The sequence below is a fragment of the Choloepus didactylus genome, chromosome 14 (genome assembly GCF_015220235.1).
Source record: "Choloepus didactylus isolate mChoDid1 chromosome 14, mChoDid1.pri, whole genome shotgun sequence".
Classification (NCBI taxonomy): domain Eukaryota; kingdom Metazoa; phylum Chordata; class Mammalia; order Pilosa; family Megalonychidae; genus Choloepus; species Choloepus didactylus.
The window spans coordinates 59,307,818-59,320,507 of NC_051320.1; the positions used below are offsets into that span (position 1 = coordinate 59,307,818).

Sequence of the window (12,690 nt, forward strand, 5' to 3'; positions counted from 1 at the left end):
ACTTCCCCAACCTGCAGAGGGGCCCTGGTCCAGTGCCGCATAACAGAAGAGCCTCCTACTCCAGATTTCAACCCTGTCCCTGTAGTTCACCCCGTGCTAGGAAAGAGATCGCCAGTTCAACTATCGGAACATAACTCCCACCGCATCATTACTCTCACATCTTTACCTTTAGAACTTGGAAAGCATCTGAGATTTAGTTCCAGGAAGATGAATTTAGAAAAAGATATCAAACTGAGGTCAAGGGTAAACTCCCATCACTGAATGTTGATTAACCTCTCTGAGCCTCGATTTCCTCCATTAGTGAGCAAAGGAGGTATCTAACCCCTAGGATTGCAGTGAGGACAGAGTAGACTAAAAAGACTCTGCAAGTTCTCCGCGTTTAGTAAGCGTCAGCACTTATCAAAACAGCCGTTCTTAACCATTTGGGTATGAGGCTATCTATGGTTTCTTTCCACGCAAAAAATGTCACCTCTCCGTCTCCCCTCCCCAGTGAAGACTTGAGGACCCTGCAGGGATTGACGACCCTTGAAGGCGGTTACCAGACCCCGGTTGAGGCCCTGCTTTCTGCAAGTTCACGTGGCGGTGCTAGCTCCACCTCTCTTCGAAGCCGCTACCTGCGCCTTCCCTCCGAGGACCATCTGCCACCCCCACATCCCTCAGGGGGCTCAACACTTGGTCTGCGCAGTCCCGCGAGGGTCCTGGCGGGCTGGGCGACGGCTGCAGGAGGGGGCGGGCCCGGCTCTCGGCCCGCCCCGCGTTGGGCCCCGGGTGAGGGCTCCAGCCTATGACCGGATGGAAAGTCGGGTGTCCAGGGGGGCGGGAGGCGCGCGGGTGAAAGGCGCATTGATGCAGCCTGTGGCGGCCTCGGAGCGCGGCAGGGCCAGGTGCTGACCACGTCCTCGGTCCCCCTTCTCCTGCCCGCCTTGGTTCTCTTCCTCCTCCCGCTCCGCGCTTTCCACGGCTGAGCTCAGCGCGTCCCGGGGCCGCCTCGCGCCATGCGCCCCCAGGGCCGGGTCGCCGCCTCCCGGCAGCGGCTTTTCGGCCTCATGCTGCTGCTGCTGCTGCTGCTGCAGCTGCCGGCGCTGTCGAGCGGCTCCGAGACCCCCAAGGGGAAGCAAAAGTCGCTGCTCCGGCAGAGGGAGGTGGTGGACCTGGTGAGTCCGGAGAGGGCGGCTCGAGGGCGGACACTTTTCCAGCTGTTGAGGAAAGGGGGGTCTGTGCAGTTGTGTGTGTGTGTGTTGCGTGCGCTTGGCTGTCCTGCTTTCTGTCTACGTGTAAGGAAAGACCCGGGCCGTGCAATTAGTGGAGTCCTGGAACTCAGAGGGGAAACCAAAATGAGAGGGCTATCATGGAGCAGAGGGACGCCCCAAAGTCCAGGTATTCGCCCAATAGTTTATGGGCTCAGGGGGAACTACTGAGAGAAAGGAGGGGGATGGAGCGGGAATGCGGGTAGAATGGGAAGCTTGAGTAGTTTAGAACGTGGGCCAGGGGCTGAGCTGGAAACCTTGGACCCCGTTGAAATCCTGGGCTTGAGCCAGGACCGTGCGACGTGTCCTTTGTTGGGGCCGGTGGCCACGTCCGCCCACAGGAGAGAATAACAACCCTCACAAAGCGTCCTTCCAACTCTGTAACTTGAAGACTGTGAGTCACGTTGGGTCATCTTCCTAGGGAGTTTGGGCTGTAATTTACTTTGTTAGACAACCACAGCTGGGGCCAGGAATGGTTCAGAGGGTTTAAGGCAGGAAGTGAAAATGAAGGGTTCCCAGACGAACCCTCCAAAGACCTATTTCATTCCTTCTTTTATACCAGATGGGCAGTCAAGGCCTTCCAGACACATTAGGTCTTCAGCCTGTGATCACAGGGTAGAAATATCACAGTGGAGCTAAGGAAGAAGTTTCCAGGAGTTTCTGAGGGGTTAATCTATGGGAAGGTTTGTTTGCCTAAAGCTCTTTCCCTCCAAAAGTCAACAAACCCAGTGGGGGGCCATGAGGTTCTCTGCTCTGTGGTAAGAGCCATCACAACTACCATATTCTTTGGCACATAATAAACTTCAGTCCTTAAGCCAATCTCATCTGCACAAATATGCTTTACAGGCATTGCAGAAATAAGACAGGGTTATTTTTTCATAAAATATACTTCATATTTGTTAAGCTATCATTTTAAACTGAGCTAATAAACCAAGCTCTCTGGCAGCTAGTTCTATGCTGTATTCAAAAGTGCTTGAAAAAAATTCCTGCCTTTACACTCTTCTTAGTGATGTGCTAGGTAATTTCATTCTACAAAAGCAGTCTATATATTCAGGGATACAGTTCTATTTTAAGTGTCTAAAGTGTTAAAACTGTGCTAAGTGACTGGTTCATGTGCAGTTTGCATTTTATGAATCTGTAGTTAGGACAGATTTTCCCTAAAACTAGTAATTCCACCCCGCCCCCCTCCCAAGGATTTCAATTACCCGACTTGGAAAACTTTTTGTACAGCCAGGCTCAGGTGCATCCTGTAGATTGGATTTGGTTTTGCTGAAAGAAAAGGACCACATAGTCATTAAGAAGGTTTCAACAGATTCTATACAGCAACTTCTTTGTACGGGTCTGTCAAAGCGTCCCTTTCAAGCTTTCAGCAAGCTCTGACCCCTGGTGGCCAGGGAGAGGAACAGTTCCAAATATACAGTGAGTGAAGAGTTTGCGGTTTCATTCACATTTTTTGTTCATTCCAGACACTGGTAAACCTTTTCCAGGTACTAGGCAAGTGCTGGATTAGCATTTTAAATTGAAAGGAAGTAGACGGAATACCTATGGAATCAAATCCAATAAAATTAAGTAGTCTCTGAAATGCAGCTTTTAGATAAAAAAAAAAAAAAAAAGAATAAAAATTCCGGGGTTTCTCAATCTTGGCCCTATTGATGTTTTGGGCTGGGTAATTCTTCATTGTGAGGGGCTCTTCTATGCATTGCAGGATGTTTAGCAGCATCTCTGGCTTCTCCCACTAGATGCCAGTAGCAATCCTCCCACCCCCCAAGTTTGGTGTGACAACCAAAAATGTCTTCAGACATTGCCAAATGTCCCCTGGGGGTTAAATTGCCCCAGTGTAGAACAACTGATATTTAGGAAAAATAAAACTTAGTCTGTCAAGTTTTGCCCTGAGGGGGATAATAGTGGGAAAAAAAAAAAAAAAAAATCAAAGAACACCGGAAATAAGCCTTATTGTTTCTTCCTTCTCACTTGAAATATGCCCAAATACTGCATATAACTGCCAGTGAAAGTGAATTAAATTACCAAAATGAAAATTAAGCCTAAAATAAAACCAAACTGTTTTAAATATTTTGTACTTTAGCCTGCCTTTGGATACTTTTGCAAATGCTAAGTACTTTTACTATTTTTCTGGGAGTAAATAAATAGTCTTTTTTTTTCTTACAGTCAGGAAAATGGCAATGGTCAAAGTCATAAATCATTTATCAAAGCAAAGATCAAACTGGTGATGTGAGAAACAAATTGATTGGCAAACCTTAACCTAGATACATAAGGATCCTTCCTAGGCAGTATTACTCTTGGATTTTATAATCTGACCATGTCCAATCCCAGGTGATAAAGTTAAAAGATAAGCTATTTTATAGATAGATACAAGGATAAATAGATGGGATAATACAGCAAATGTGGCAAGATGTTAAAAGTTGGTGGATCTGGGTATCTGGATGGGTGGGAGGCTATGCTGGAGTTCTTCATATGGGTTTTATTATTATTTTTGCAAGTATCCTATAGACATGAAACCATTTCAAATTAAGTTTAAAAAAGATAAGCCATTTTAATAATAAAATTATTTTAAAAGATATTTTAATACATAAGTAATCTTGGCTTTTGCTTTCACTGGAAAGAACAGTATTGAACAATTTACACAAATAGAGGAAATGTTAAAATAAAAAATTTAAGTGGATTGTGTTTGGTGTTTGGAGGGTCTAATAAATGGCATCCCTATGCCCACATGAATCAATTCCAGGGTAGACACAGGAATCAGATGGAGATCAAAATATCACCTTTATCATGAATAGAACTACATTGGCATGTGTGCATTATGTGTGGATTATGCGTGCTAGCCGATGGGCTTGCTAATGCTCACTTCTCCACATGTGCACCCTGGTAAAGTCCACCCAAGTGGACTTTAGGATCATTGCCTTGCTTTGGCCTTGGAAAAATAAAAATAATAATGTCTGACTTATGCAGTGTTTACTGTGTGCCAGGCACTGTACTTGGCACATCTTTATTATCTCACTTAAATCTCATGAAAACCCTAAGAGGTAACTACATTATCATCCACATTTTACAAATAAGGAAACTGAGACACTTAAAGGTTGAGTAATTTGCTCTATGTCACATAGCTAATAAGTGGCTGAGCCAGGATTTAAAATCCAGAGAATCTGGCTCTAGAATCCATGCTATTAACCTTTACACAATACCACCCCCACCCCCCCAAACACACACACACACACACACACACACACACTTAATCCTAGCACTTACTTTTACTGATTTTTGGTAGACTGCCACCAATTGAGGACCAGTGGTCACCTGCAACCAGATCACTAACTACCTCTCCTTGGGAAGGAGAGGTAGGTTAGAGGCCAAGAGCATATAGTGACATTTCCTCCTCATAAAAGTAGGGAAGAGAAGTGTGTGTGTGTGTGTGTCTAAGGGGGGGGGGGCAGGGCGAGAACAGCATATCCAGCTTATAGCTATTACCAGTGTCAGATAATTATTGACTGTTATGATGGTATGATTTTATTTTATAATTATATTCTAGGAGTTTATCTTAGGGAAATATTTCAAAAGAAGAAAAAAGCAATATAGGTATTTTCATTACAATAATATTGATAGAAATAATGGAAATAATATCCAAAAATAGTGGAATGTTTGTATAAAACTATAAAAGTATAACTATGAAATCCAAGTCCTTTTACAAGATTAGGTTTAGAAGAAAAAAGCAGAATATTATATCCATTTTGGAACACAGCTATTTAAAGATTATGTATGCTTATAGTATTGAGCAGTAGAAAGGAGCAAGGCAAATGGAAACATTTTGTCCTATTCTTTGACATTTTTTGCCTGCACAAATTTGTGCAATTAAAAAATAGGAAAGAAATCTATTTTAAAAATAATTTAAAGATGAATTTTCTGCAATAACTCATTTAGAATGACATTTACAAGGTAGTATGGAGGGATGCTTACTCCAAGGACTCAAATGCAATTCTAATCAGACTGAGTCTTTGAATCTTAAATGGTGGGTTTTTCCCCCTTTCCTTTCTCCCTGTAGTACAATGGAATGTGCTTACAAGGGCCTGCAGGGGTGCCTGGGCGAGACGGGAACCCTGGGGCCAATGGTATTCCTGGTACCCCTGGGATCCCAGGTCGGGATGGATTCAAAGGAGAAAAGGGAGAATGCCTGAGGGAAAGTTTTGAGGAGTCCTGGACACCCAACTACAAGCAGTGTTCATGGAGTTCACTGAATTATGGCATAGATCTTGGGAAAATTGCGGTAAGTAGTGTCTGAATTTTTTTTGAAGTTGAAACAAAACTTACGGGCTTTCATATTTGACTATTAACTTTTAGGTAAGATTTTACTTATTTATTTATTTTTAACAAAAGACTTTTAAAAATAAGGAATAGGTACAATGTGATGTTTAATTTTAAAGTAATGACAAAGTTAACAAATTTCAGAGTGAATTGCATGAAGATATTTCCAAGACAAATAAAGCACCATATCATTTTAACCCTAATATCTAAAACAACTCACCCATTTTTAAAAATGCAAACAAAAAGGGAGAGCATAGGTGTCTGTGTTGGGCAGTGAGCAACAACTTTCCAATATGCTCCTAAAGTGAATTCAAATTTAAATTAGTCTGAGAAACTTCTGCTCTGATTGCAAACATAAAGGTGAGAAGAAATTTCCAAAACTGTCCACATGATAGAGATTATCTGGAAGTGGGAAGTTCACGGGTATTTGCCCTCACTCCAGGAAGCGGAACTAGTTTTAAAATGCTAAGCTTAAGAGAAATGAAATGGACCAGATGGGATATGCTACAATGAACATTTTAAATTATTCTGTAACATTTAGGAGAAAAAATTATTCCAACTAGACTGTCTGGCAATGCATTTTGATGAATGATTCAGTCACTCTGATTAGTGAATACAGCTCAATAAAATTGCATTAAAAAAAGTAAAAGGCAAGTCCACTGGAATGGGATAGTTAAAGTAGTTGGTGCATTCATAAGCCTTTTCTTCTTTTTTAGCCAAACCTGCACATGGTTCCTTATCCACAACATATGACTTTGTGATTTTAACTACCATGACCCCTGGGGCAAAATAGAAGATAATTTACTTTTATAAAACTCAAATGTTTTGAGATGTACTACTCCTACCCCTCATCTCATCTCCTTAAAGCATTTAGGGATCTGCTTTACTATCCATAAGAGTCTGACACTGTCTTGACTTGATTTTTGTGTGAAAGAACTTCCATATAGCTTTCATAGTGTTTGTGGCTGTGACCATTTTTATGTTCATGTGTGATTTTTAAGAAAGCACTTTATTAAAACATCTGACATTGATAGACTAGTTGCTTATTTATAGTCCATCAAAAGTTGCTGAATTCTTTCTAAAAGCAATCTCTATGGAGTCTGAATTATTAATATGTTTTCAAGTTCCTTTTAGCAGTGGTCAGAATGGGTTTGGGAACCTTCTCCTAGCTCAAGATAGTAGCAACATGAGCCAATAGACAGCCAAATTTTGCCAAGCCCAATTAGAGAAAAAAACCTTGGCCTTAAAATCGTGTCATATAGGTAAAGACTAAAATCAGGGGGCTAAGCAGCCCCCCACCCCTGCTTATGCTTTACCTTCTCGTGCTGTAGGACATTATTCAAAAAGAAGCAGGTCAAGAGTAAATATGTAAGGACAGGGTTGGTCTAGAATGTAAGTTCCATGAGGGCAGGGATTTTGTCTGTTTTGTTAACTGCTGTACCTGCAGCATCTAGCACATAGTTGGGGCTCAGTAAATATTTTTAAGTGAAAAATAAATATATAGATTGTTTTGGTCTAAAATATTGACGACTAGTAGTTCTGGTAAAACTGAAAGATACCCTTCATAGGGCAAATAATTTAAAGGAAGCCATGATTTAATTTTCTTCAAGTTCCTCTATCAAAATCTCTTAGGTATCTTACAGAGAATCAATTAATCAAACTCTCACTACCTCTGTCTCTGCAAAACTTAAGCTTTTATAAGATGTGGTTTTGGGGAAAGGAATGGTTAAATAAAATTCACAATACAATTTGAAAGGATATTTTTAAATAAAATTGAAAATGTTAATTAAACCCCATTTCTGTGTTTGTGATAGGAGTGTACATTTACAAAGATGCGTTCCAATAGTGCTCTAAGAGTTTTATTTAGTGGCTCACTTCGGCTAAAATGCAGAAATGCATGCTGTCAGCGGTGGTATTTCACGTTCAACGGAGCTGAATGTTCAGGGCCTCTTCCAATTGAAGCCATAATTTATTTGGATCAAGGAAGCCCAGAACTGAATTCAACAATTAACATTCATCGTACTTCGTCCGGTATGTAGAATAATGTGCCTCAAAACTTTAGAGACAAAAGATCAGCCTGCAGTAAGGGAAGCTATAGCAAGATTTCAGTGTATGATTATCCACTTTGCACTTTAGAATTACTTGTAGCTCTCTAAATATACATACATACATACACACACACACATGCCTGGGTCTCCCCTCTCACCTACTGCATCAAAATCTCTGGGGTTAAAGTTTCAGTATCTGCACTTTTAAAAAGTTTCCTTGGTGATTCTGATGGGGCTCCAGCGTTGCAAATCAGTGACTTAGATGAAATGGCAAAACAGCCAATAATGACATTGAGTTCTTAACTTTGCCTGCACATTGGGCTCACCTGGGCACCACCTGCCAGAATCTGATTTAATTGGTTCAGGTGCAGCCTAGGCATGGGACTTTCAGTGCCAAGGGGACTTTTTTTTGATAAGGAGACTGATTTGTCTCTGCCTTGTCCTAATATAGGCTGCAGAATTTTGTGAAAAGAGAAAATATTTATATTGCTCTTGCATTCTGTTTGTTTCTACCTAGTATGAGAGAAGAAAAATTACTTAAACCAATAGTCACTTAAGCTGTCAGGAAAAAAAAATGTATTGGTTTGTTTTATTCTATTTTATTCATTAAAGAAAGTTTAGAAAGTACCAAAAAGTAGATGGGAAAAAACAAATCACCTACTAATTTCATCACCCAGAGACACCACGTGGCAGCTGGCCATTCTGGTTTCTTGAGGTGCTGAGGCTGACACCATGTAGCATTTGCCTGGGAGAATCACAAGGGGCACCATAAGGGGTGCACATTGCCAGCTTCATTTCCCTGATCTCCTATTGAGATTTCTCACTAAGCTCGTGCTTAAACGTGCCAGAGGGATTGGAAGAGCTCCCCCCCCACCGCTAACCAGAAGAAATCATATTTCAGCATTCTTTGAGAATCCATATCAGATACTGTAATTGAAAACTAATGTAGCACATTTATTTCTAGAAATCGAGGATATGCCTTTCACATTTTTCACAAATCCACACATTGTAGAGATACAGTGAGTTAGATGAAATGGCAAAACAGCCAATAATGACATTGAGTTCTTAACTTTGCCTTTACACATAAAAGAGGCACAGGAAAATAACTGGTCTTACCAGGACAGTAGAATCAGTACGCAGGAAAGCAGAAACCGAAACCCTGCTCTCTTGCCTTTCCTGTCCTCTTTTTGATAAGATTAAAAAACCTTTTCACCAAGTCATTAGATACACCTGCCTGAAAGAAAGAAGTGTTTCTATCTGAGACACAGTCTTTTAAAACCTCGGATATACCCATCAGAATGTTTGACAAACATTCAAAAGTCATCCAGAAGGAAAACAAGATAAGAACCCCTCATCCAACATATTTTAGGCACTTAGTAAGTTGCAATACCACATTATCAGATTATGAAAATTTTAAATTCATTCAACAAACATTATTTCATTTGATAAAGACCATAAAGTACCATTTGACCCTCCCCATTTCTGAGCTGATGCTACATCCCAGCTTGTCTAACTTCCTGAGTTGATAGGCTGTATGATGAAGTGAACAGGTTTCTGTGTCATGCATGTCAAGACCTCAGAAACAATGAATATTTCTGGGCACACCCACCTGGTATGGTACTGTAAATACTAGATTAAACGGGATTGTGGCCCACTGTTCAGCTCTCCAAACTTCTGAAAGGGACTGAACCAGAGCCAGGTCTCTGGCTTCTGAGGGACCTACACTGGATTCACTGATGCAATAGCCATACCTAATAGAAGCAAATTTATTTCAGACTGATATCCCTGCAGCTCAGCTGGACTGCACTAACCTCAACCAAATAGGAAATCTTAACCATTCACATGAGGTTATCCAGTACACTCCCTATATGTCAGAATTCAGTTTCCTAAAGAATCTCCTGACCTGTAGTTTCATCCCCCTTACAAAGACATCAAAGGTGCTATGTCTTTTTGCCTGCTAAAATGGCTACTGGGAGAAAGTTTTTTTATAAAGTAGGAGAAGAAACTTAAGATGATAAGATGGAATGCAAATTGTGTTAGTGTGTGAAAGTCCAGAGAACATGTGAAAAAGGCAAATATTTAGAAAGCATAAGTATACAGAAAAAAAAACAGAATATGTATTTTTGTTTTACCATGAGGAAATTGTGTAAAATGGAATTTGCACATTGAATTACTGAGGTAACGATTATGCTAGATTTTAAGGAAGTTCCACATTGAAGCACTGGTGTGACGATTATGCTAAAATTTCTTTTAACGTTTATTAAGAGCCCTTTCTTCTACTTGAATAGCAACAAATGTACAGAAGATTGTTGAAAGGGGCTTTCTTAAAGAAAATATTTGTATATCAAGTCAAAGTCTTATCTATCTTTAAAAGGGTGGGTTTCCTTTGCTTTGGTTTAGTCAAATGAATTGATTTTTTATTTTAGGCTATCTGTAACTAAACAAGTTGTTGCTATGGCTGAAACTTGTATGCAGACTGCTGTTAGGCTTATATCATAGAATGGATATGTATACAAGTTTTGAAAATACTTACGTACCAAGAAAAAGATAACTTACCTTTATAAAACTCCTATCAAGTATTCAAAATTTTAATTAGCCATACATTAAACAGATTTACAATCTAGCTTGCTAAAGTAGTAAACTTGAGCTAAAGGTCTCTGCTTTATCCAAAGAATGATGAATGACGTAACTTTCATCTTTGTTTTGCAGTGGAAGGACTCTGTGAAGGAATTGGTGCTGGATTAGTGGATGTTGCTATTTGGGTTGGTACTTGTTCAGATTACCCAAAAGGAGATGCTTCTACTGGATGGAATTCAGTATCTCGCATAATTATTGAAGAACTGCCAAAATAAATTCTTTAATTTTCATTCCCTACCTCTTTTTGATTATACCTTTGTTCATTTAAATGGCATTTAATATAATTTTTATATATGCCTTTGAATGAAAAACAAAGTTAAACATGTTTACAGACCAAAGTGTGATCTCACACTGCTTTTAAATATAGTATTACTCATTTTACTTCAATCAAAAATCATTTCAGGATTTTGTAGATTAGAACTACATATGTCTACTCCCTGAACCTATAATTTGAATATCTTTGTGGTCTTTAGTTTTTCCTGTTCTCTTAGTATAGTATTTTTTAAAACATGAAAGCGATCAGTCTTTGTACAAGCTGTAAATGTCCAAAATTGTTTTATATCTGTTAAATAAAACTTATTTCAACCAACTTTAATATCTGGAAACTAATTGCCACTAAAATTAGAATTTATAGTTCTTTATATCTGAAAAGTTGTATATAAACCTAATTTTCTTTTTATTCATCTACAATCATACTACTTTTCAGTATATGTATAATACTGTTCCTTACTTGGGGGGGGTGGGGGCAAGAGAATGGGGTGTTATGTGCCAGGAAACACACTAGCACTTCAGGGACTTTATCTTATTTTAACAAAAGCTAAAAATACATGGACTCTGCCCTCAGATTGCTTACTCTTTGGTAGGAAGAATCAGATATATACAAAATACCAATAAATAAAAGATTAATTTGTTGATTGCCATAAAGGAAGGAAAGACTGATCACTTACTTTACTTCATCAGTCTTACACGTGTCCATAAAGGACACGTGTAAGACTGATGAAGTAAAGTGGGGTGGTCCTGGGCTTCAATTGGAAACATCAATATGAATTCATGAACTGTTTTATCCTAAACAACAACTATAAAACAACAATAATAAAATTTCTGAGCTTTGTTTACTGAAAAGGCAAGAAACAGTGACCAATCCAGTAATGCCCACACCGCGATTTTTATACACCATTTGCCATTAAAAAGCTCCTTTGAGAAATGAATGATTTCAGCTCCTGGGCAAGAAATGTACAATATGAGCCTGGAACATCTTGTTTTAATGGAAAACAAAGCAACTATAAAAGATAACTCAAAAGGATCCAAGAGCAAATGTAAATAGGTTCCCACTGCAAAGATGAAACAATTTAAGCATCAAAAAGGAAAGCAATGGTTTGAAATACATAAAATATTTAAAAATGTATGAGCTCATAATGATATTAAAATAAAACTTATTGGTCAACTTAGAGGATGTTAGGAAACCAACCTCTTATTTTGAAAATTGATAAATAAAAAGAAGCATTTGTTCAGCTTTCCCTTTATGAACTGTTATCTTTGGTTTACCAAATTGTTGAAGGGAAATTTGTTTATAGAAGTATATGTAATATAATATGTATTTTATAGTAATATAGAATAGCAAACAAGTTTAGAAAGAGTGATAAAATTAAAATATCACCCTTGTGCAACCCTAATGAATTATGGAATCTAGCAATGATTATCATTGGCTGATAACACTCCCAAAAGACCAGACAATGTGCATCCTGATGCAAGTAAATATCACCACTTGAGAAGTAATTTTGCCAGGAAAAATCCAACCTGGATTTGATTACACCTCCTGATCAAACCATTAGTTTTTAGGAAACACAGGGGATAGAGGAACATGGTAACTAACGCCACAGGGATATGATCAGCAAATGCAGATTGTGGGAAATTCTTACAACTTTGTTTTTTTAAAAGATAAATTGCAAGAAAAGAGAAAGCAAGAGAGAAAATTTTAAGGATTAAAAGAGACCTAAGACCAGATCAACCAGTTGCAATGTTTGGACTTTATTTGGATGCCGATGCAAGCAAACTACAAAATCTCTTTGAGATAGCTGAGGGCATTGACTGGATATTTGATATGAAGAATTGTTTTTTTTTTGATCTTTTCAAATTAAATTCAGTACTATGTGTTTTTTTTTTTTCTTTTAAATTCAGTTTTATTGAAACATATTCACATACCATACAATCATCCATGGTATATAATCAACTGTTCACATGAAGAATTGTTTTTTAAGTATAATGTATACTGCTTATCTTTTAGAGATACTGAAATATTTAAGATAGAGTATATGGTGTCTGGAATTTGCTTCAAAGTAACCTGGAAAGAGGAGTCAGTGGGGAGACCTAGAAGAAATAATACTGACCATAGGTACAAGTTAACCAAGATGGGTTGGGGTTTGAGGACATTTTGAGTGAGAGCA

General features: G+C 38.9%; 1 protein-coding gene across 1 annotated transcript; it reads left to right on the plus strand.

The window, feature by feature from the left end:
• Positions 1-949: 949 nt before the first annotated feature.
• Positions 950-10,724, plus strand: CTHRC1 (collagen triple helix repeat containing 1). Its single transcript, XM_037803081.1, has 4 exons — positions 950-1,154; positions 5,302-5,523; positions 7,376-7,592; positions 10,319-10,724. The coding sequence occupies exons 1-4, from the start codon at positions 996-998 to the stop codon at positions 10,459-10,461; spliced, it is 741 nt and encodes a 246-aa protein (XP_037659009.1). The 5' UTR covers positions 950-995; the 3' UTR covers positions 10,462-10,724.
• Positions 10,725-12,690: the final 1,966 nt, after the last annotated feature.